The 23,960-nt window shown below is 46.8% G+C and overlaps 1 protein-coding gene and 1 long non-coding RNA gene across 11 annotated transcripts in view; one reads left to right on the top strand and one right to left on the bottom strand.

The window, feature by feature from the left end:
• LOC136159906 (uncharacterized) overlaps positions 1–9,178 on the top strand; it is a 25,685-nt gene extending 16,507 nt beyond the window's left edge. For 5 of the 8 annotated variants that reach the window (XR_010661527.1, XR_010661525.1, XR_010661526.1 and 2 more), the window contains 4 exons: positions 4,241–4,457; positions 6,986–7,113; positions 7,566–7,643; positions 8,196–8,561. This is a non-coding gene — a long non-coding RNA (uncharacterized lncRNA). The other 3 variants (XR_010661530.1, XR_010661529.1, XR_010661531.1) reach the window with 3 other exon arrangements.
• On the bottom strand, positions 4,627–23,960 carry PRXL2A (peroxiredoxin like 2A). Of its 3 annotated transcripts, none has more exons than XM_065922721.1 (6): positions 23,778–23,960; positions 13,295–13,474; positions 11,155–11,246; positions 10,364–10,504; positions 9,636–9,800; positions 4,627–6,033 (listed from the first exon to the last, which is right to left on the bottom strand). In XM_065922721.1, the coding sequence occupies exons 2-6, from the start codon at positions 13,470–13,472 to the stop codon at positions 5,920–5,922; spliced, it is 690 nt and encodes a 229-aa protein (XP_065778793.1). In that variant the 5' UTR covers positions 13,473–13,474; positions 23,778–23,960; the 3' UTR covers positions 4,627–5,919. The 3 variants fall into 3 exon arrangements, with proteins under 3 accessions (XP_065778793.1, XP_065778792.1, XP_065778791.1); XM_065922720.1 differs by having other exon boundaries at positions 13,295–13,457; positions 23,778–23,916; XM_065922719.1 differs by having other exon boundaries at positions 23,764–23,894.

The raw sequence follows: 23,960 nt of genomic DNA, 5'->3' as shown, positions 1-23,960 counted from the left end.
TGCTCATGTTGTCCCATCTTTTGCAAGAAAGAACCCTTCACGGTAGATCTTGTTGATCTTTTTTTCTACAAGCCTTCGGTGGTTTGGGGGCACTTGCTTGATAACTGATATGATAAGATATTCCAGGTCATCTTGTACACATTCTCTGCCCTAAGCTTGTAATCAGCCATTTCTCTGATGTTGGAAGATGACAGTGTGGACTTATCTGACTCTTAGAAGAGATTCTTCATGTTTCTGGACTGAACAACATAGTAATTAGGGCATGGGTGTCTCTTGTCTAACTCTCAAACAGATACTCTGTTCAAGGCTTAAGATATAGATGGGGAAAATTCCTTATACTTCTCTAACATGTCACAGTTGTTTCTCAGTTTAAGGCAGTGGTTTTCCACCTTGCTGCATACTAGAACCCCGTAGGAATCTTTTTTAAAAAATACTGGATCCATCCTGGATGCACACACAGAGATTCTGGTTTAACTGGACTAGGATGTGACCTGGGCATTAGTTTTAAAAGTGTGAAGCTACCAGATGGTGCACAACCCTGGCTGCACAGTTTAACATTCCATATGTGTTTTTACACTTTACTTCATATGTATGAAGCTTTAAACATTACTGTTGGGCAGTCTTAAAATTTTATGTAAATTGTGTGCTACTGAGTATAGCCTTGGGAAGCTTGATTTTTACCTAAGGTTGTTTCTATGCATCCCAGTTGATACTTACACCCCTGGTTCATTCATCCCAACTATTATATTAAGAGCTTATCAAAACCTTACTTCCACACCATCATTTTCTGCTCTCTTTTACTGAAAAATTCATGAGCAGTTAGTTGTTCAGGTCAAAGATCTTGGAGTCATCCTTGACTCCTCTTTTTTTTTTTTTTTTAATGTCCCAAATTTATTCGTTTGGAAATCCCCTTAGCTCCATCTTCAAGCTTCAAATGTATCTGACAATTTCTCACCACCTCTACTGCTACCACCAGCTTTCAGTGATCATTATCTTTTGCTTGGATTATTGCAGTAGCATCCTAAGTGGTCTCCATGGCTCATCTTCTATAATTGATCATTGCAACACAATCAGAATAATGTAAGTCAGATCATTCCTCTTCTCAAAACCCTCCAATAGATTCCCATCTCTCAGTAAAATTCAGAAGTTTTACCATGGTCTGCCAGAACATGTACATTTCCACCATCTATCTCACTACCTTCTCATCTTGTTACCAAGGCCAAGGTCATACTGCTTGCCTCATGCCAGGCCAATAAATCGAGAGAGGGATTGTTGGGGCAAGGAATAGCGACTTTATTCAGAAAGCCAGCAGACCGAGAAGATGGTGGACTAGTGTCCCGAAAACCGTATTACCTGAGTTAGAATTTGGGGCTTCTAAAAGGAGAGGCAGGTGGCTGGTTGTTGCATACTTTTTGATGCGGGGATCCTTTATGATTGCCACAGTCCACATGGGTGTGGTTACAGTGTTCCTGTAAACCTCCAAGAAGACAGTTGCTATTTCCTGTTCTTCAACTTTTTAAAAGTCAGAGCCTTGAGATTGGACTATTCTGTGTTTTTCAGGCTATAGGCAACACTCATTCACAAAGGTGCAGCACCAGCGTGACTAAGCACAGGCAAAGAGCACAGGAGTTGGAGCTAAAGGAGTAGATCCAATAATGAGTCAGGTTTTTTTTTCTCTCTCAGACGGTCTCATCTACCTCTGCCCCCTCACTTATGTTGTTATAGCCACACTTGCTTTCTTTTTATTTCTTGACTATAACAATCCCATCCCCACCTTTGGGCCTTTGGATTTGCTGTTTCCTCATCGATGTGAGAAGGGTAATGCTTTTGAGAAATCAGTGTATTGAGGAAGAGAACAGAGAACCAGGTAAAGAAAGCAGGCTCTCCCGTTTTCCCATGCCTATGTACTTTCCCTCTGAGGTTCAGAGACTTGATCCTATCTGAAATGAGCTCCTTACTACCCTGTCCACCTACCCAAATCTTCTCCACCCTAAAATTTCAGTTCCAGTCCAGGCTCCCTCTACATCCATGTCCATGCCATCCCTGACCCTTGCCATCCAAAAACTATTTTACAAAAATCATCAGAGACTACCAGGGGAAGTCTGGTTCTGGGTAAATTCTCTTTTAAGGTGTAAGCGCTGGCCTTCTAGACTTGATGCTAAATTCTTTGAAGATGATTCTCAAACTTGGTTGCATATTGGAGTAATCCAGGAGCTTTCAGAAATGTTTTGTCTGTGTCTCACCCCGGGATTCTGATTTAATGGGCCTGGGTGTGTGGCCAGGGCATCAGAATCTTTCCAACCTCCTCAGGCAATTCTATCGTGCAAACATTTAGAGAACCATCAGCTTTCCTGCAAGGACTCCCTTTCTTTGCAGGTAGTTTAAATTATTATGGATTCTTGATTAGTTTATAAAATAAAGAAAAGGGAACATGCTACTGTTTGTCAAAGGCTGCTGAAGCTTCAAGCCCGAAATGCACAGATATTAACAGGTTTGATCTGTAGGGTCCTTTAGATTCTTGCTTCTCAAAATGTGGTCCATGAGTCAGTAGAACATCAACATCACCAGGAGCTTGTTAGAGGTGTGAAAACTCAAGCTCCAGCCCCCCAATCTTGAGAACTGTGGAACTTTCAGTACAAATGATTTTGTCCAGTCCCCATATTAGGAGACTTGAACAAAACTATGTTCCCTAGCATAGTTTTTAGCACTCAAGGTTGTTTCTTGGGGAGACCCAGCCCCCTGAGTCCTTGCCTGGGGAAGCTCAAGGCTGTCAAAAGAATTTACCCATTGCTCCAGCCAAGCATCTGACCATAGGCCTCTGACCTACATTTTCTTTTTTTCAGTTGATATATATTTTATTTTTTTAAACTTTTCATTTTATATTGGGGTATAGCTGATTAACCACATCGTGATGTTTTCAGGTGGACAGCAAATGGACTCCGTTTTCTTCCTTTTGCTTTTTTTGACCTCCCTTTTCTTAGAACATTTACTTTAAAAGAAAGAAGAAAAAAAAAACACCTCACAATTTTAAGTGCTGTCTCTGTCCCTTTAAGATGTGTATGTTACCTCCTGAAACCCAGGAGTATTTTACTTAAGGACCTGTGAGCATCCCTCTGAAATGTCCTCAGCAAGACAGATAGGGCTCCATCTTCCAGTGTCTGTGGAAGGATGGAAACCTAACCTGCTGAATGAGCCAGTTAGCAGAGACAGCCTGATCCCAGTGATCAGTTCCCCCACCTGCTGTTTGTAATTTTCCACCACTTTGACTTTGTTCAAATCCCGGCTCATCTCCCCTCCCACTCCTTTATCTTTCCTTTAAAATTCCAGTCACCTTTGTGCACAGCCTGGCTGAATTCAGTTCTATATTGAAGCCTCTGCCCTAACTGTGGGGGTTACCAAGTAAACTCCATCTACACTGCCTTTAACTAGTATTTGGCTTTTCTCTAACCATCTTCATTTAACAAGATCTCTAGGTGATTTGCATGTATACGAAAGTTGGAGAAGTACCATTTCGTATTTATCATTCCCTCAATGACTTCTAATGAACAGCCCTCAATGACAGATAGGAATTATTATGCCCATTCTGTGATTAAGAGATGAAGGTCAGAGCTTTGCTTAAAGTCACACTAAGTTAAACTAGAACTTGAGCTCACCTCGTAACTCAGTCCAGTGCTCTTTCCATAATGCCATGCTGACTGGGGAGAGAAGGCACAATGCATGTGAGGACCCAGGAGTGAAACAGCTGATGAAGAAGATCACAGTAAGGTTCCTCTCCAGGCATCCATTTCAGCGACATCTTGCAGGCTCTGCTTTTCTTTGGTTGTAGAACTGTTTCAGAATCAACTGTCTTCTAGGCACCAAAGAATTCTCATCTGGAAAATCCTATCATTAGCTGGAGTCCCAGGGATCACAGCTAGTAGGGGTGAGTCACTGTGTTGACCCTCTTCAAGTACTGAGGAGCGCTGCCTCCAAGAAGCCCAGCACCTCATGAGCTAGTGCGCACACCATACAGCCACCACATGAAGTCAGACCCAGTCCTGGTCTTAGTCCTGAACTAGCCACCCCTTCTCACTGTACGCTCAGTGCCAACATGCCTACCTTCCCAGCTTTACGTCCACCCTCCATCTTCATTTCTTGCTTTCCCGGATAAGCACTAACTCCCTTCCTCCTGGTCAGCTTGGCCCCTTGGGTAAATTCAGTAGTTCCCCCTTATCCATGGTTTTGCTTTCCACCCTTTCAGCTGCCTGAAGTGAACTGCCCTCTGAAAATATTAAATGGAAAATTCCAGAAAAAAAAAAATTCTGAAGTTTTAAATCACACACCATTCTGAGTAGCATAATGAAGTTTTGTGCTGCCCCACTGTCCTGCGTGGGATCCACAACCATCAACATCATCTGCTTCTGGCATCCAAACCCCAACACTGTCATGGCTCAGTGATCCAGGATCACCTGAAGCAGGTAGACGATCCTCCTTCTTTCTTACTGTCAGGTCAGCGGTCACCTAACCCTACAATGCCTACGTCATTCACCTCACTTCATCTCAGCACATACCATCTCACATCATCACAAGGAGGATAAGTATAGTACATTAAGATATTTTGAGACCACAGCCACATAACTTTTATCACAGTATAATGTTATAATTTTTCCATTTTATTATTGCTTTTAATCTCTTGTCTAATTTATACTTTATAATAGGTATGCATGTATCAGAAAAAACACAATATACATAGGGTTCAGCGTCTTCCATGTTTTCAGGGATCCATAGGGGTTCCTGGAACATATACATGTAGAGGGGGACCACTGTACTCCTCTTCTCTGGACTCCGGTCCCTGCCTTCCTACTCCTGGGCTGGTTTGGTGCCCTGAGCAGACTCCCTAGGGCAGAGTCCCCTTAAGGCTCTTGTGGACATCATATTTACTCACACAACAACATTTCAAACATAACAAACTAATGAATTAAGTTACATTTCATCTTCTCTGTCCTTTTTCCCCTTCAGTTACCAAATTGGGTTAAAAGAGCATCAATAAGAAAGCAACTACCAATTTTAAATGCCAATTCATTTCTCTAGAAAAGACAGCAAAATCACTCATATGAACGACAGGATGAACTTTTCTGGTCATTTGGAAACCTCTTAGATCATTAGAACGAGAAGAACTCCTTTACCAACCATACCCCATACATATGCAGAGTACTGATTTTTCACATTCAGGTGTCTTTGGCACCAATGATTTAATAAATTCAGCCATTATTATGGTAAATATTTTTATTGTTAGTTTTATCAGAAATGTGTATATATGGACAATTTTTGATGCTTAATTTTATTAGAACCAGAACCATGCTTTCTAGAAGATTGTTTCTTCTAGAAAATCAAATCTCCAAGATTAGAATGGAAGACAATGAGAAAATAGATTTCACTTTATTATTTACCTTTATCAAGTCATCCAAAGCACATGAATTCTTTTATGTATTACTTTAACATTATAAAATAAATCATTATTACTGTGAAACATGAGCCAAAAACCTTGTATCTTTAATCTTCAAGTCAATCATCAACTTTTCTAAGATTTTTAAAGACATGAAAATAAAAATCATTTCAAATAATAGCACTCAAACACCATGTACATTTGTGATGAAGTGTAACAGTCAACTTTAAGCCTCAGATTTTCCAGGTTTTAGCTGAAATAAGCCTTATTAGCGTCTTAGATTTTTATCAGTTTTGTTTGGGGGCTTATTAGACCTTATTTTGCCTTATTAGACCTATACAGAGTACAATATTAAAATATGTTAATGGTCTATACTGAGAATATGGCATAATAGATGGGTTTATAATGCCTTAGGGACAGCAGTTGACCCACAACACATCCTGCAAACACAGGTGAGAGCCCTTGTTATCCCTGAGCTGGGCAGTTTCACACAATCATTTTTCCACTGAGGCTGAAGTCTGTGGTTTGATCTTCCTAGCAGCTTCCAGAACAGAAGTCAGGTTTACTTTGTCTCCAAATTCTTTTTCTCGGTGCTCGAGAAGAATGCCCTAAAAGGAAACAAGAGGGTACATCAGTCCTTACTCTGAGAAATTCATGAGACAGACTCTTGAGCGCCAGCTGGCCATTAAGCCCTATGCTTGGGGCAGCAAGGAACAGAGATCCAAATCAGGCTGGGCTCTGCCCTTGAGAAGTGCAGTCTTTGGGGAAGGTGGATCAGGAAGGCTCCCTCGAAATAACCTGGACTGTACATGCAGCACTTTGGCAGCAGGAAGTCAGAAGTGATTAATGTAACAGGGCGATCAAGGAAGGCTTCACAGACACTACAACGTGGACAGTGAAGGGAGAGGTGCAGGAAAAAGGACATTCCAGGCAGAAGAGAACAGAATGAGCTTGCCCAGAAAAGCCTGATGGTATGGAAGTGGAACTCCGAGGTCAGACTTGATGGGCACTCAGTGACGACCTGAAAAGGGTGACCCTCTCTTCAGTGTACCTACAAGTCTTAGTGCATTTAGTGAGGCGTAATGCGCTAAGACACAGTATGCCCTAAAGTACCCTAAAGTGGTAAAAAAGATAAAACAATATGCTGAGATCAGCATCAAGGAAGCCTTGTTAGAGTTCTCTGACACTAATAAATTAAACTCAGATTGAATCTGATAAGTAATCATTTACAGTTTTACATGTTCTTTGTACCATTATTCATAAAGACTTAAAAAAAAGTACCACCACCCCGTGGGAAGGGTGATGTCCTTCCACTACTGGGAAGGAGATCAGGAAATTATATTTACTTGCTCATCAGAGCAGTTTCCAGACATTAGAAACACTGAGGAAGAACATATGATGATATGAGGAAATGTTCACGATATACTGTTAAGTTAAAAAAGAACATCTAATTTAGAAAGATATCATTTTCTAAAAAAAAAAAAAAAGGCCCCTCAGCTCAGCTCTGTTCTAACAAGTTGATCCTGGTAACTGAGTTGTCCCCATCTTCTCCATTTTCAGATTTCCTACATTGAAAACACATTATTTTAAAAGTAAGTATGCTTTAAAGATTATTACAGAGAAAATCCCTACTGAATGGCACTTGGCACAGTGGAACTGCAAAAACTCTGCTCTCAAGAAACACGGAGGTGAGTCCTAAAGCTGGGCCAGCCTGGTCAACCTTCCACCAGGAAGGAAGAAGGCAGGAGCTCCAAGGGCACTAACGAAGTCAAACAACACACCTAGCAACATCAGAGCGAGCCAACCAGGCTTAGGGAGCCTGTGAGCACCAGCTGAGTCACTGCCAGGCAAGAGGAGGCTGGCAGGGGAGCCGGGCCCTGCCCTGGGGGCTGAGAGGCAGAGATAGCAAGAGAAGGAATCCTAGGAGTCCAGAGTGGGGAGAGGCTGAAGGATCCTAAGGAAGTGGCCTGCCCAAGTGCAAGGGTACTGGAAAGGATCTTTGGGAACCATCTGCAAGGAAGAGCTATGGGCAAGGGAAGGGCGGCATCTCTGCAGCAGGAGAGATTCATTTCCTCTGTACCACATACTAGCTGTGTATCTTTGGCTGCGTTATTTCATAGGCCCATTCTCTTACATGTAGATGAGAACAAAAATACCGACTATCCCAGACTGACTGCAGAGAGGACATGAGATCATGTAGAGGAGCACCTGGCACAAGGTAGGTACTCAATGGCAGTCCCCGTCACTAAGACACGCTGATACATTTACCAGAAAGTTAGCAAACAGGTTTATGTTATACCAGACACCAGATCATGCTCGATTCTCAGATAAGCAATTGCAGATACCAAGGTTTAAAAAGAAAAAGACATGAAATACAGCTTAAAATTGAATCTTTCTGGAGAAATATTGTCTGATATCCCTTTATGTGGAATCTAAAAAGAAACAATACAAAGGAACTTACTTACCAAACAGAAAGAGACTCGCAGACTTAGAGAATGAACTTATGGTTGTGCAGGTGGGGGGATGGGCGGAAGGCATAATTAGGGAGTTTGGGATCAACATGTACACACTGATGTATTTTAAATGGATAACCAACAAGGACCTACTGTATAGCATATGGAGTTCTGCTCAATGTTACGTGGTAGCCTGGATGGAAGGGGAGTTTGGAGGAGAATGTATATATGTGTATGTATGGCTGAATCCTTTTGCTGTTCACCTGAAACTATTAATATCACAACACTGTTCATGCTTTCGAACTGTGGTGTTGAAGACTCTTGAGAATCCCTCGGAATGTGAGGAGATCAGACCAGTCAATCCTAAAGGAAATCAATCCTGAATATTCACTGGAAGGACTGATGCTGAAGCTGAAGCTCCAATACTTTGGACACCTGATCCGAAGAGCCCACTCATTGGAAAACACCCTGATGCTGGGAAAGATAGAAGGCAGGAGGAGAAGGGGACAACAGAGGATGAGATGGTTGGACGGCATCACCAACTCAATGGGCATGGTTTAAGCAAGCTCTGGGAAATGGTGAAGGATAGAGAGGCCTGGTGTGCTGGAGTCCATGTGGTCACAAAGAGTCAGATACGATTGACTATACTACTTTGTTAATCGGCTACACCCCAATACAAAATAAAAAGCTTTTTTTTTTTTTTAATTGAAGGCTTTCTGTTCCCACTAGCTTATTTCTCCCTACCTGGTAAAAGTATGCAGTTAGTAATGTCAGTAGGGATCTCCACCATGAAGACCAACCCTGTCTTTTTGGCTATGCCACGAGGCTTGCAGGATCTTAAGTTCCCCAACTAGGAATTGAACCTGCTCCCCTTGCAGTGGAAATGCTGACTCCTAACCACTGGACTGCCAGGGAATTCCCAACCCTGTCTTTTTTTTTTACAGATAAGCCCAAGTATTAATGTCATGCCTAAAGTTGGCGAGACAGGCCTAGAAGTTTAGAAGTCAGACCTTGAGTCTCTGGGTCCTCCTGCCAGGCCCTGGAGCTGGCACCCACTGAACCCTGTCCTGGCTCTGTACCTACTCGGCCTCTGCTGGCACTGCCCTGAGTCTGACATGGAACATCTACCCACCACCTCTTTGGCCCACAGAGTCTTCATCTCTCTACACCTTCTCCTAGGCCCCTGTTTTGGATCCCCACGGCTGGGACCCAAGCCAGAGTTTACAGAGAAGTGTGCCCTGCCACCAGGACGCCATGCGGAAAGCACCCCTCCCACCACAGCTCCCAGCTGCTCCCCTCAACGAGGTCTGTTTCCATTCCTTCTCTCGTCACTTTACTATCCATCCTAAATGACAGGGAACACTGCAAGGGAGTAAATTTTTCACAGAATAAAGATTCTGCTTTTGTTCTAACGTGGAAAACAGAACTTGACATCAGAAAACCTGGGCCGGTCCAGGCCCCCACAGTGCCACTGAGGAGCTGTCCTCGTTGGTGCGCTCACTGACCCCCCTCACAAGTTACTCACCTGCAAGGTTCAGACTATGTTGTGATGTTACTGTGACAGGGGAGGGGGCTCCCGTGTGAGGTGCCGAGAGAGCAGGAGGGCGATACAGGACTATTTCCCTCCCTTCCCCGTCCTCATGCTCCCTGGCTTTCTGGAAGGAAGGCTGGGAGACTCCGATTAGGGAAAATCACCCTCCCACCAATAGATCGGTGTCTTGTGCTCACAGACCCCCAAGTGAACGCTAGGAATTTACCTGCTTTCCTGGTCCCATCACAAAGACTCCCCCAAGGATGAAGCCCTCGCCTTCAAGGTTCCCAGAAAAGCCTCCATTCCAGGCCCGGAAGAAGTTTCGCCAGACGCCCAGACGGACAAATCCCATGAACACCATCTTCCGTCTCTGTGGGCCATAGAACTTCTTCTGCAGGATTGAGGAAGACAGACCCCAAGTGAGTAGCCCATATGCCTGCCTTCCTGCCTTCTGCTGGCTCACATCCTCCACCTGACACACATACCACTTCCACCCAAGAGTGCTCTAAACTGCCCAGGACCAAACAGAACCCTGCAGCTTGCAACCCTGACTCTAATCTCTTGCTACAGACGTACAGGCTTCTAGGGCCCCACCAAGAGATAACAGTCCTACACTCTGCAGAGGGGGGTGTAGGGGAAAGAATAAGGGCCACAGTGAATTACGGGACAGGGGTTGGTGCTGGGCAACCCCTACAGGGTGGGGCACCTAGTGGAGCTTTTAGCTATTTTCAAGGCTCCCATTCCCAGGTCACAAGTCAGGAAGGGCTCAAGTAAAATCTGAAGGACAATTTTTAGGTGTTTTTTTTTTCACTCGTGCTCTGCTCAGAGGGCTGGGGGTAGCTGAAATGGAGGCCAACTTCAGCTCCTGGCCAGACAGGCTTGGAGCCACCAAACTCTTCATGCACGAGCACCATCCCCAGCAGTCTGTGTCTGACTGGCTCACACCACACATACCTCTTCATCCAGGAAGATTTCTCCTTTGAAATAAGGCTGAAAGTCCTTAACTTCATTCTTGATGTGCTCCTTTACCACTGCATAGAGGGGGACGTCCAGCTCGTCCAACCTGGACTTCAGGGAGGACAAATCTGCAGCCTCCTGCAGAAAAATGGAAAGGTCAGGGGCACGAACTCCTGGGACGGTGTGGGTCAGCCAACACCGTCTCCTATATGCCCAGAGTGTAGCAAAGACATATACACCAAATGCAGGAGAACAGACTCTCATGCCCACTGTACTCACATGATCAGCAAGACTGAAATCCCCGAGTTTTGGATCCAAGGCTGAGGCAGGCAGTGAAGTCACCACCTCCAGCCCTCAGCCATCGAGCAGGAATGACAGTGGCTCCCCAAGAGGGAGACAGTGGGTCTAGACTAAAAGTGTGGCCATGCTTCCCCGGGTACCAAAGTTGCACCACAGGTGAGACTGCCCACATCTGTACCAGTGACAATCCAGACAGCTCATTTCAGTAAGAAAAGCCCTGTGCTGAGCATCAGGAACACGGGAATTGGAGCTGGTACAGGACACAGTACAAGACTGACAGGCCTTGGGATTACCAAAGGAAAGTCAAGTATGGTGCTAACCCTCGGATAAGGTGAGCTCTTACATGAAGAGAAACAGAATTAGACCAAAAAAAAAAAAAAAAACCTGGAATAAATAACAGACTGGACCAGTGTTGATCCTGGCTGGAAATGCCCTGGTCCCCACTTGCTAGGATCCCTTCCTATGAACTGGTCCTCAAATGCACTCACCTCCCGACAGAGGAAGCAGCCTGGCCTCCGAACAGCCATAATCACAGCTCCATTCTTCTCCCAGAGTGCCTTTGCTTTAAAAGTTACTGCATCTGAAGAGAAGAAAAGAGAATTCAGTATCATTTCCTCTTGCCTGCCCCCAACCTCTAAGCACCTCATAAACAGCAACAGGCCCAACAGAGGACCTGGAAAAGTACTTCACACGTTGAGAAAAAAATCAAACAGGAAACACAGACAGGCAATATTCATCTTTTGGAGGAAAATGAATCTAGTGTAAGAGTCCTACTCCCTAATCAGAAGGCCCCTCCCCCATAAAAATCTAGTTGTGAACTTGAATATCCCAAACTGGAATATTTCTGGAAAAGTAGTGTATTCCTTTGCTGGTCTTGGTGGACCTTGTAACAATGCTTTAGGGATAATACATGGCTAAAACTTGAATGAGATCTTGCACTTGGCCAAGAAAATCCCAACTCTGAAGGAAGTATTTGAAGAAATTACATCAACTGAATTTTTTTTTTTTTAATTTAATCTCACTATGTTAACTCCAGTGTTATCCACAGGAGAGGGCAGAAAATGCCCAACAAGGAGATGCCTTGGGTAGCAGAGTGGTGCAGCTCAAGCCTGGCTCTGGTCAGACTGAGTCACATCTAGGTGTGAGCCCAGGCAGGCTCTGTCTCCTCCTTGAACCTTCCTTTCCCTATCTATAAGTGCAGATGCCTAGCAGCTCCACTTTGGGCCACAGGGAGTATTAAAACATGGATATAAAAGAGCTCACTGCAGCATCTCATAATAGAGTCAGTGAGGGATGAGTAAGCACTATCCCTTATTATTTCGGTGAGGAATCCATGTGCCTTTGAAGTGTTACATAGGAAAATAAAGGTGGGAGAGGGCTGAAACCAAATCATACAGGGAAATTCAGGGTTGAACATAGTGAAACAGAGCTCTCCATGTGCAGGGCTTCTTAGTCCTTTACCAAGGGGACCTACATCATAAATCTGGAATCACAATTCCTGCCTTCCCTTCACAAGCTTCCTCACTTACTGAACAGAATCAATGGTCTCCCTTTGAGGGGTCAACCCGGAGACAACCCAGTCAGTGAGCCCCGACTTGCACCTAACTCTCATGCCCACTGAACCCACACCATGGGCATGACTGAAACCCCCTGAACTTCCGGTCCAAGCCAAGAGCACAGGAAGGCAGCCGAGTCATCATGTGTGGCTCTCAGCCATCCAGCAGGGACTCCAGTGGGCTCCCTAAGAAGACGGAGACAGGCGGGTCTATTTTAAAATGTGACTGTGCTTCCCCAGGTGCCACAGGCAAGGCTGCCCACATCTGTACCTGTGACAATCCGGACACCTCATTTCAGTAAGCAAAGCCCTGAGCTCGCAGCAGGAACATGAAACTGGACACACAATATTTTTCTCTCTTTCTTTTTTTTTATTTTTCAAACTTATTGGACTCAGGAGCTCCTGTTTTCAAAGATCCATGCCTGTGAGCATGCTAAGTCACTTCAGTCATGTCTGACTCTTTGCAACCCTATGGACTGTAGCCCACCAGGCTCCTCTGTCCATGGGATTTCCAGGCAAGAATGCTAGAGTGGGCTGTCATGCCCTCCTCCAGGGGATCTTCCCAACCCAGGGATCAAACCCACATCTCACTTCTCCTGAATTAGCAGGTGGGTTCTTTACCACTAGCACCACCTGGGAAGCCCCAGGCGCCTTGAATTCCTCAGAACACACTCTGGAAGGTTTGGTTGAGTTGACCGTGGTGCAGTGTTACTAAATATTACGGAACAATTATTACACTTAGAGAGACAACATGAGAAAATGAACAATGTTTTTGATAAGAAAAAGCTAAATTGAAAAAGAAATCATGTACACTAAGATCATAACTACATATTACAACATGTATACCTGGAAAAGAATGTGCAAAAATAAAAAAGATTATTGTGTTAGAGTAATGGTAATTTAAAATTTAAATTATCAGTAATTTAAAAAGTGTTATTAAATTTTTCCTAATGTTACACTGCCTTCTCAGTGAAAATAAAAAGAAGGAACTACTTTAGAGAGGAAAAAAAAATAAGTAGGCCTGCATCTCAGTGCCCTGGAAAAGTACTGACGCTGGTGGGGTCACCACTTACCCTTCTCCAGTGTTTTCAGGTCTATGTCCTCCAGATACTCCAATGCTGCTTTCTGGGACTTGGCCAGAAACATGTCTGTGTTGGCCAGGAGCAGTGCCAAGGCAGCGGCTCCAATGGCCCCCGCACCAATGGACCACATTCCCATGCTGAAGAAACTGGGATCCTGGAGGAAAGACATTTCTAGGGATTGAGAGGAAGGAAGACGATGTTACTGCTCCCACAGGACAGCTGTAATCTGATCTCCGGGACAGGGCTCCGCCTGGGCAGCTAATCAGGGTGCCAGAGGCCAAGGGAGGGGGAGCTGCAGCATCAGAGATGGGACTGGACAAGGGCTGCTATCAAAGGATCTGCCACCATGGGAGCCTGGGGGGTTATGACAGACACGTGGAGGTTCCTGCCCCAGGGAGCTCACTTCCAGGTCAGGAGCCAGACAAGAAAGTGACAGCCTCTCTTGCTGCTCCCTTTCCCATGCCCAAAGCTATCACCTCCTGGTCTGATGGTGTCCCTCCAGGCTGCATCCCCCAGCACTTCCGTCCCTCCTCATCAATGCCTGTCAATGCCTTCAGTCCAGGAGTCACAGCTCCCACCTCCCTGGGGAGGGAGCAGCCTCTCGTGTAATTAGATTACTTAGAGTGCCAGTCCCCTTGTTGTTACCCTATACTTCCTCCTCACTGTGAATCCCTCAGACAGAGAGACCAGTCCTCCTATTTCATCCAGCCCCCAACAGTGCCCAGCAGGGCCTCACTCAAGGCAGACAGGCAATCTGAGTACATTTCTCCCAACTGAGAAGACCTTTACTTTCTGCTCATTATACAAATAAAACAGGCTCGAAGTGAAAACAAGCAAATAACAAAAAAGGAGCATTACATAAAACCATAGTTGACAACAAAGCAAATGTTCTCTAAACATCTACCACTTACTATATAGTTTAATAGAGATGGCTACTATTAATCTGACACTTCCCCCTGTGAACAGAACTACACAGATGTCTGCTGAAGGAACGGGGTCAGAGTCTGAGAGAGTAGGCATCGTGTAAGAAAAGAGCATGGTGCTGGGGGGGCTGTTCCAGAGGGCTGGGCAACAGATGTCTGTGCCAGGCAGGGGGCTCGGCGGTTGAAATGGAGGCGCAGGCAGGTCCTATGGAATCTAACCTCATCTTCAGCTCATGCTCAGGGGCTGCACTAGGACTTCCTATAGTTGGGAAGCCTTGTGCTTCTGGGTGCAAGCTCCTCGAAGCAACCCACGTCTGTAAGAGTGGCAGATACCCTATCCAGCCTTCTTTTCCAAACAACCACTTACAGTATCTGTCTTTCCATTTGGCCCCCTAGCCATCCCAGGATCTGACTTATAGGAGCCTTCCTCCCTAAGTACTAGCATGACTTTATCTGCTAGGATCACTGGGTACCCGCCTGAGGTGTGTATCTATGTGTCTGTGACACTGTGGCCCACCTGACCAAAGACTTGACTCCCCCCTGTAAGACTCTACTCAGGAGAGGATTTCTCCAACGGTTTAAGCAAAGGCCCAGAAATTCGCGTGTCACAGCCAAAGGAGGGGGCTGGGAGGGATCCACTGCCAAGAGGTGAGGTTGGAAATAACGAGGGCTTTGGGCAGAAATGGGTAGGCCAGATTAGTGTTTAGACCAGCCTGCAAAGTTCAGACTTGAGTTCAGACATAAAAGAGGACTTCAAGGCAGTGGGTGAGGCGTGTGAACTGGGAATAACCAATGAAAATAGCCTTTAAGAAAGAGGAATCTGGCATCTGTACCAGAGGGAAGAGAAAAAAGAAGGGGAGGCTGTGTGTTTGTGTGTGTGTGTTGGCTGAGGGACTGAGTGAGCTGGGAGAGAAGCATATCGTATAACCTCAAAATGTGCTCTTACGGGCTGGCAGCATTGGCATCAGGGAGAACTGAAGAATTTCCAGTCTTACCTCAGAACTAAGAAATCATAACCTGCATCTTCATCAGATATGGCAGGCAATTCACAGACACATTGGAGTGTGAGATGCATTGTCTTAGAACAAAGAATTCAGGTTTTGTGCTTGACTGGACATAAGCCACAGAACAAAGTGCAGCTGTGAAGGCAGGCTGGCCTTGGAGAGCTGGGCCTTCCTCAAGGGCCAGCTTCTGTTCCCTCAGCTCACTGTGGGAGGGCAGCCACAGTGACAATGAGAGTCAAAAGCCATGTCTCCGCGCCTCTGCCCGGCATGTCCTGCCTCATTCATTCTGTTCTTCTAAGACTCAAATACCTCTTCCAGAGGTCTTCCTGGATGCTCCGCTTACCCCCACTTTCCCTGCAGAGGGGATTATTCTCCCTAACCTGTGTCCACATTGCACCATGGTCCTTCTGATGTGTTCAGCACACTCATTTGGACCTGTTTTCTAGCTGTCTCTCTTTTGACTCTCTTCCCCAATTTAGCTCTGAATTCCCAGTGGCCAGCACAGGGACTGTTTGTGGTCCACAGTGGGTTTTTTATAAACGTGTGCTGAAATGAATTTGACAAGACTGAGTGATGGAAATGGTGATTTATGGACGACCAAAGCACTTGGGCCAAGCAGGAAAGAACAGGGCCGACTTCCAATTTTTTTTTTACATGGCAAAGTTATACATTACTGGATTACGGTTCATAGAACAATCAGGGGGAAAACCACAGCTCTCACCTGCCTGCTATAAACAGGAGATTCTCCAGAGCGTGGTACAATTTCGGTACCTTGATGCATTTCCAAAGCCTCCTTGGACTACTGATTAAGTGTGTATGATTCAGATCCACATGGCCGGTCTCTGATCACAGATTTGATACCATTTCTGCATCGGTTCACAAAGGCCAGCTTACACCTACCCTTCCAGAGGACTCGCTTCAATTCCTGGGACACATCATTGCATTCTAGGAAGTCCAGGGACCCTCACGGTCAGCTCTGCGTCCTTCTAACACACCACTGCTGTTCCTGGAGACAAACAGGCTCCATCTCTCCACTGCTCATTAATCATCATTGAGCCTATTTGCTCCTGAGTACAAGGGAATCAGGTTCAAATAGACTCAACATTTATTTCCAAACATTTATTCAGCACTGATCTGTTTAATAAGTGGCAATTTGGGAATTTTAACTAAATGATAAACAGTCCTCTAGGAGCTACAGGCCTAGTATGCCAGTAACAGAGTGGAAAGGTGAGGGGGAACAAAGAAAGGTGAGAGACAACACCTCAGGCAAGATATCGACACTGGGCTAGGGCAGTGCAGGCATGAAAACACTTCTATCTGGTCTGGGTAGCCACGGATGCACCTAGAAGGAAGTGGCTTTGCAGAGACTCAGAGAGCAGGATGGAAGAACTAGGCCAGGCTGGGACTCAATAAGCCTGGGAAACAGCAGACTGGCTGGGTGTGAATGTCCTACAGGCCCCTGACTCCCTACCTCAAGTTCATGAGCTGCAACACAAGATGTGTGCTTCAAAACTCCCAGGAGATTTGTTCAGCACCCCATCTGCACCTCTAGCTATGATCTGGAAAGCATGAGCACAGAGTCACCCCTTTGGAGAGCTCCGTCCTCAACCTCAGGCCCCAAAGCAATAAGATGTGAGAGTGTTATCAGCACCAGAGGGGAGAGGCGGGCCTCTCCATGAACATATGCTCCCAATGGGCCTCTAGCAGCTGGCCTTCTGCCAGAGGAAAGTAGTGAAAATTGACTTCTACCTATAGAGTGTATAGATCCACCTCCCACCCAAGCTCCCCTAAGTTGCAAAACAATTCCCAACCCAACAGGCCTTGGAGCATGTGCCATGCAACTCGCTGGCTCTGAAACCTGAATCACAGCTATTTCCACTCACAAAAAAAAGCCTGGAGGTAGAGGGAAGCTTAATATCTGCATGGAACAATGACTAATCACATGAACCTAACTGGAGAGAACCTAACCTAACATGGCTACTAACTGGAGAGAGAGGGTGGCCGGTAAAGCAGCACTTACTTAGTACCACCCAAAATGAGTGCCTTAATTTCACTCTCTCTACAGTCTTATGATGCACATGGTCTCCCGTTATGCAGCTGACAACACTCAAGTTTAGAGAAGTTCAGTACCTTCTTCCAGTCACAGAGCTAGCAGGCAGCAGTACTGTCTCCTGGATCCAGACCACTAAGACCCCAAATCTTTCTACTACCCAGGCCTCTCAAAGCATTCATTGGTGGGGTTTCTGGAGGTCAGGGGGCCTGGTTTCTTTTGTCCTAGAATTTTAAAAGATCAACTTATTTTTTCATTCATCACATACAGTCAAACCACATATTGAAAGGAAATTCACCATGTGACAGATGTCTCTTCTCTTTCCTCCCCTGTCTATCCCCCTTCTGTTAAGGAAAGGGTCAGTGCTTCTCTGAAAGATAATAGCGAGGCTGTTTACAGAAGAGCCGGCACCCACCTGACACCACCATAGTATTCGGTTCCCCACTGTGGGACTTATCTGATCCGGGCTCTCCCACAGAAGAAGGTGAAGCCTGATAAGATGACAACAACAGCTGGAGTAGCTCGGAGTGGCAGCGCTGGGCTGGGATGAGCGTGGGAGCAGGAGACACAGCTGGGTTCCTGAGGCCCTGCTGGCTTGATCCCTCCCCCAGTCTCCTTTTCCTCAACTCCAACATGAGGGGGTTGGATAAGGTGAATGGCAAAGCTTCTAAAGCACCCAGTGACATGCAAGATTCTATGAGGAACAGCTCTCTTTGGAGCCTGTGCATTCTGGGTTCCTGATCGTAACTCTACCTCCACCCCCTCTCCCGTCTCAAGTTCAGAGTATTTCTTCCCCGATGCCCAGAGCTTCACAAGGCACCTCCCCTCGCCCACATATGGTCCCTTACCCCCAACCTTTCAAACCTGGGAACCAGGCACTCACCATCCACCATCCGCAGTGTGCACACCCCGGCTTCTGCTGACCCACTAGGAGTAGGCAGGGAGCAGGCGGCAGGAGAAGGCGGGAGGCGGGGCTCTGGAGTCCCGCCTACGGCCCTAAGCTCGCTCACTCCAAAGGCAGGACCCAGGCCACCCAGAAACCCTGGGGCACCTTCAGCTGCCAATAGTCAATCTCCAGAAAACATCAATATGGACAGCTGCCAAGACCCCCTAGTCCTTCAAAACACTGAGCAAATATGTTGAGTCATTTGCAGTCATGCAGATTATAACATTTATCAAGTGCCAACAGACTCCCTCAACAGACTCCCTCCTCTGCTTTCTGGAGCAGGCTAATGAAGCAAAGTCCTTAACGCAGCCCTTAACGCAGTCCTGGGGTCACAGTAACTGAAATAAAAGGAGATGTCCCTTTCTCCGTGGCTGCTTGTGTAACAGACAAACAAGCCGACTCCATGATGGATCTATTCCTTTAGCTCTAACCCTTGTACTCTGTGCTTAGTCAGCTGCACCTTTGTGAAAGAACATTGCCTAGAGCCTGAAATATACATGAAAGCCTATTCTCAAGGCTTTGATCTTTAAAAATAACAATTGTTTTGTTGATGGTTTATAAGAATACTGTGACCAGACCTACTCTGACATCTGCAAGAACAAAGAATTCCTGCAACAATCAGCCATGTTCCCTCCCCTTTCAGTATAAAAAGAAGCCTGAATTCTAACTCAGGTAACACGATTCTTTGGGACACCAGTCCACTGTCTTCTTGGTCTACTGGCTTTCTGAATAAAATCGCTATTCTTTCCCCTGACACCTTGTCTCTCAATTTACTGGCCTGTTGTGCGGTGAGCAGTACAAGTTAGGCGGACTTCTCCCTCGCCCCATCCTCCACCCCACACCACTGAGGCCACTTACCTACTGTCTCTTCTTCACCTCCCTCTGCCTTCCCTTCTTTTCTTGCCACTTCAAGACACCTCGGAACCCACACTCCGTGCCTCAGTGACCTCACCTATGGCCAGTGCTTCACCCACCACCTTGGGATTGACTTCCATGTTCCAAGTGCTGCTCTGGACTCGAAGTTTCTACTTGAGAGTTCTATAGTTTATCTCTGTGACCAAAAGCTGACATCCACTAAAGTCAGTTTCTCTTCCAGAGTTCCTTTTCCCTAGCTCAGTGAATGACACAATCATGGAGCCAACTGTGCAATTCAGCAAATGAGAATTGCATTTTCTTCTTCATTCTCCCTCGTCACTGACACAAAATCAGTCAGGAAGTTCTGTCCATCTTATGCAATGGGTTCACTACCCGTCCTCTTCTCACCTTCATTGCTGCTGTCCAGAGTGAAGCCCTTATTACTTTGCACCTGGCCTCAGTAACTACAGATCTGAGGTTGGCTGGCTCCAGGCCCTCTTCTGCTTATTCTCCATGCAGTAGGCAGATCAACTGTTACACTTCCCAGCCTGATCACACCCTTCCCTTGCTTTCAGATTGTCACTGGCAACAAACTCTGCAACCCACCACCAGGGCCCTTCACAGTTCAGCTTCAGGCCACCATTCATGCCTCACTCCCAGCCATTTCCGCACCCTCCTTGGTCACTCAATGTGCAAGGACTAGAACATGCCTTGTTAGGCCTCCGCACTGCAGCTCGTGTTGTTTCCGTTATCCAGAATGCCCTTTCCACCCAGGCCAACTAGGTAAAGGTATAGTACATGTTAACACTTTCTCTCCAGAGCCTTTCCTGAAAGCCTTGACAATTGACTGCTCCCTCACCTCTGGTTAGACTGCATGCATGCGTGCAAATACACACATAACTTTTGCACATTGCACAAGCAGATGGATTTAGTGTATTTAGTTTTTTACAAGTCTATCTACACAATATGGTAGATCAATCTGAGGGCAGGAGCTGCCATCTTTATCAATTCCTGCAAATTCAGCATTTAACATAAATCCTGTCAATTACTAGGCATTAAATGTCTGGATGCAATGATCTCAATTTTACCCTTTGAACTCCACAGTGAGGCAGAGTTGGAACTACTTTGTAGCTCGTTTGACCTTAAAGAAAATACTTGAGCCTGGGGCTTAGGTGACCTTAGGTTGGTTCCTAGCTCCTCTGTTCATTGGCAGGGTGATCTGACGCAAGTTCTGAAGACGCTCTGGTCCTGGGTCTACTCATCCATACAGAGGAGGGAACTAGAAAATTTATGAGGTTGTCTCAGTTCTGACATCCAAAGACTCTGAAGTACTGCATGACTGCACCTCCAGGGTTCTGACATCCAGAAAGTTATGGGGACACGTGCCACTACTGCTCTGCTGCTGGGTGTGTACAGTCTCAGCCTCCGCTTCCCCAGGCCTCATTCTGCTTGTTCAAGGAGCTGCCTCTGGGCAGGAACTGATAAAAGTCTTACTAAAACAAGGTATCAGCACTGGGTGGGTTAATTCATGCCCAAAACAAGTAGAGGCAGCATCATATTCCAAACATTAAGGGTACACCTGCCCAGTCAAGCCCCACCCAGGGAATCTTCCCTACTCAGAATGAGCTGGCTTGAGGCAGAGACAGAGCGGGAGGAAGAAAGGGGTCCTCAGGAAGACAGAAGAAACTAGGAGGCTGGAAAGTATGCTTCATCTTCTTTTCTTTGCTCTTGCTAATGCACGTTCCTTCAGAGTTCTAGTTCAGCCCCTCTTTCACTAAGTAAAAGAAGAAATTAAGGCCCAGAGATGGAACCAGCTAGTCCCAGGTCACTTCTGGGGAAGACTGGTTAGTGGCTGTGCTGGGTCTCAGGGCTCACAACTCCCAGTTCATGGCTATTTAGCTTGCACTGGACACACCTGCAGAGGCTGTAACAATGTGGGGCTCAGGAAAGGGACCCACAGATCTTCAAGTCGGCTCACTGCTCTGAAGAAGGCTGAAAGCAAAACTGCTCCTGAACAGAGCCTGGGAAATCATGTGGCCAGAGAGAGCACTAATCTCTCCCAAGTCCAGTGCTTTGCGAGCAGTTTATAATTCAAAGTCAAATGTTTTCTTGAGGGTCACACTGCCCATTCTTGGCTGAGAAGCCATTCTGTACCTCTCCTCCCCACAGTCACAAGGTCCTCTTAATTCTGGATGATAAAAAGATGGCCTTGAAAATGACAATTTGGCAGCCTGGTATCATGGCACCTAAGGCCCCAGGAGCAATAGGGGATGCACTCCCACCCACCCTTGTCATCAAGCACCAAGGAACTAGCCAGGTGCAAGGAGCTCTCACCTACTTGCCTCAGTCTCCAACTTCCTGCTCTGCTCCTTGGGGTGACTGTCTCCCAGATGCCAGATTCAAAAAGTTCTGATCAGATGCTGAATGCAGAACAAGAGGACATCTCAGCTACTGGGAAACTTGCCAGTGAGAGGAATGTGAGGACTGGGAGACATCTTTTCCTCTCATCAGTATCTTGAGGCTAGAAAGTCTCCTCCCACCCACTGGCCATTCTGCCCTCTGCTTGCATAGCCTCCAGTCTGGGCTCAGTTATATGAGTGTGGATGGGAAGGCGAGCGCAATACCATGAAAGACACTGGGCTTCAGGACAAAAATCCTATTTCTTACTCTTTGATTCTGAGAGTTCACGCTGTCCCTCTGAACCTCGGCATCTTCTTTAAAATAAGGGTACTTTCAGAAAGAAAATATGAGAAGAGCAATGACGAATGAGTTGCAAGGCAGCACTATTCTCTTCTTTGCAGGGCTCAGATTCACTCATTCTCCTACAAGGGCAGGAGATCTGAAGCAGAACAGACACCAAACACTGAACAGCTGCTCTAGCTGTGTCACGGCAGGCCTGCCTCCTGGGCCTAAGTTCTGGGTCTGGAGGGAACCCTGGCTTTTCTCTGGCCCCTCTGCCTACTCTCCAATGCATACTCCGGGCTGCCCTTCCACAGCCCGCCAGCACCAGAAAAGGCAAAGGGCCCTGCCCAGCTGTAATCTCCCTGGGCCAGAGGCTGCTGAGCTCAGGGGTGAGGCTGGTTCCCTCCAGACAGTTCTTGCCACACACGCCTCAGCGGAGGGACATTTGGAGTGTCTCTGCTCAACATTTCACAAAAAGGCAAGTACCCAGCTGGCAGGACAGCTGCCTTATTTCTGGGATACTAACAGATCCTGGGGCTTCAAGCCCCAGAATTCCAGTCCTCACCAGACTTTCCAAGCACTCTTTAAGTGACAGGAGCAGATAAAGTAAGAAATGTCTTCGTTCACCTCAGGAACACTGCATGAGATCTCAAATAAGTGGCATGCCTTTATAAAGAAGGGCAATATAGGAAGGTTCACACCAAGAATAACTCAAACCTAATTCAAATTGCTGCACGCTGTGAGAACCTGGACAAGGCTCTGAATTAGTAAAACAGGAATGATTCCCAAATTCCAAAAGGTAACCTACAGAATTGTAGAACTGAAGGATACAATGTATGTGTGGTGCTTTGTAAGCTACCTTACAAAGAGTGACAGAATGTGAGGTGTAATTCTTACTCATTTCTAGATTAGTCAGTGATTGCCCCTAAAATGTTGTCTGTACATGAGATGGAGGGTTCCTAATGGCCGGATACGTTCCAAGGAGACAGGGTTTCTCATCTGCCTGACTGAGCCGAAACAGGAGCATCCGAGACTTCCCAAGCTGGCTCCCAGACAAGGCTTAGCTAAATAAATCTGAGTAATTATTTTCTGTTTTTAATCATCTGCCAAGTTCAAAGGAAAATACATTAAAGTTAAAAAAAAAGAAAAAAAACTAAACGGAGGGGTAGGGAGCTGGGTTGTGGAAACAGCCTCCTGTGTAAAGAAAAAGAAGCCCAGAGTCAGCTGGGGCTAAACCCCAAGCTGGCTTCTGGCCTCCATGGGGGTGCTGTCTCCCCACGACCCTGGCCAGGCTGGGCCTTAACCACCTTCTCCAACTGCTTCAGCTTTGATCCCTGCAACAACTTCGAGGCGCGACTGTCTGATCATCAGTGCCTTGATTTTTCATTCCCAGACTTCAGCACAATGTTTTAAAATCTGTATGGTTGGGCTCTTTTCAAAGTTGCCTTTGTGGGAGGGAGGCAAAACAGGTGCCTCTGAGATAATGAAAAAATGAGAAACCGCTGCCCCTTAAAACACAGATCCCCACATGACCATTCTTGGCTTCCACCTGCACATTGCCAGCTGCTCCACCCGCCAGCCCTTGGGCAACAACCCCAGGCCCATCCTGCCTCGGCCCCACAGGACAGACGCGCCAGGACAGAGAGTCCGTTTCTCAATTCTTTGTCCCAACAGTCTAGGCAGGCCGGTGCCATCAGCCTCTCTCAAAGCCTGGGGGCGGTGAAAAAGGTGATTTTGGGGGGAACGGATCAGCGCCGGTCCCGAAACCTGGTTTTCTGACAGCAAACGCTGGGTATTTTCGCGGAGCGCGGGGCACTGGGGTGGGAGGGGCGTCGTCCTCCGCGGGAGTGGGGGCCCCCTGGGGCTCAGCAGGTGCGGCCGCACCCGGCCGGCTCGCAAGCAGCTTCCCGCGGGCCCCAAAGCTGATCGCCGGGCGGACCTAACGAGTCCGGCATCCAGCTAACCTGCGCGCGCCAACCGCCTCGCTCGCCCCGTCCTACCTCGGTTTCCTCACCTGCCTTCGCGGACGTCACGAGTCTCGCAGCTTCCCGGCGCGCAGCACGTACGACTCTCGCTTCCCGGCCTCCAGCCGCCTCTAATGTACGATGCCGGGTGGGCTGACTGACAAAACCCTCCCGGGCCCAAAGGGTCCCAGGGGTGGCCCCCGCGCCTGCGCAGGTTCGCGCCTGCGCCGCCG

Source organism: Muntiacus reevesi, chromosome 2, assembly GCF_963930625.1.
Source record: "Muntiacus reevesi chromosome 2, mMunRee1.1, whole genome shotgun sequence".
NCBI classification, from domain to species: Eukaryota; Metazoa; Chordata; class Mammalia; order Artiodactyla; family Cervidae; genus Muntiacus; species Muntiacus reevesi.
This window is presented reverse-complemented; position numbering and strand designations above follow the sequence as displayed.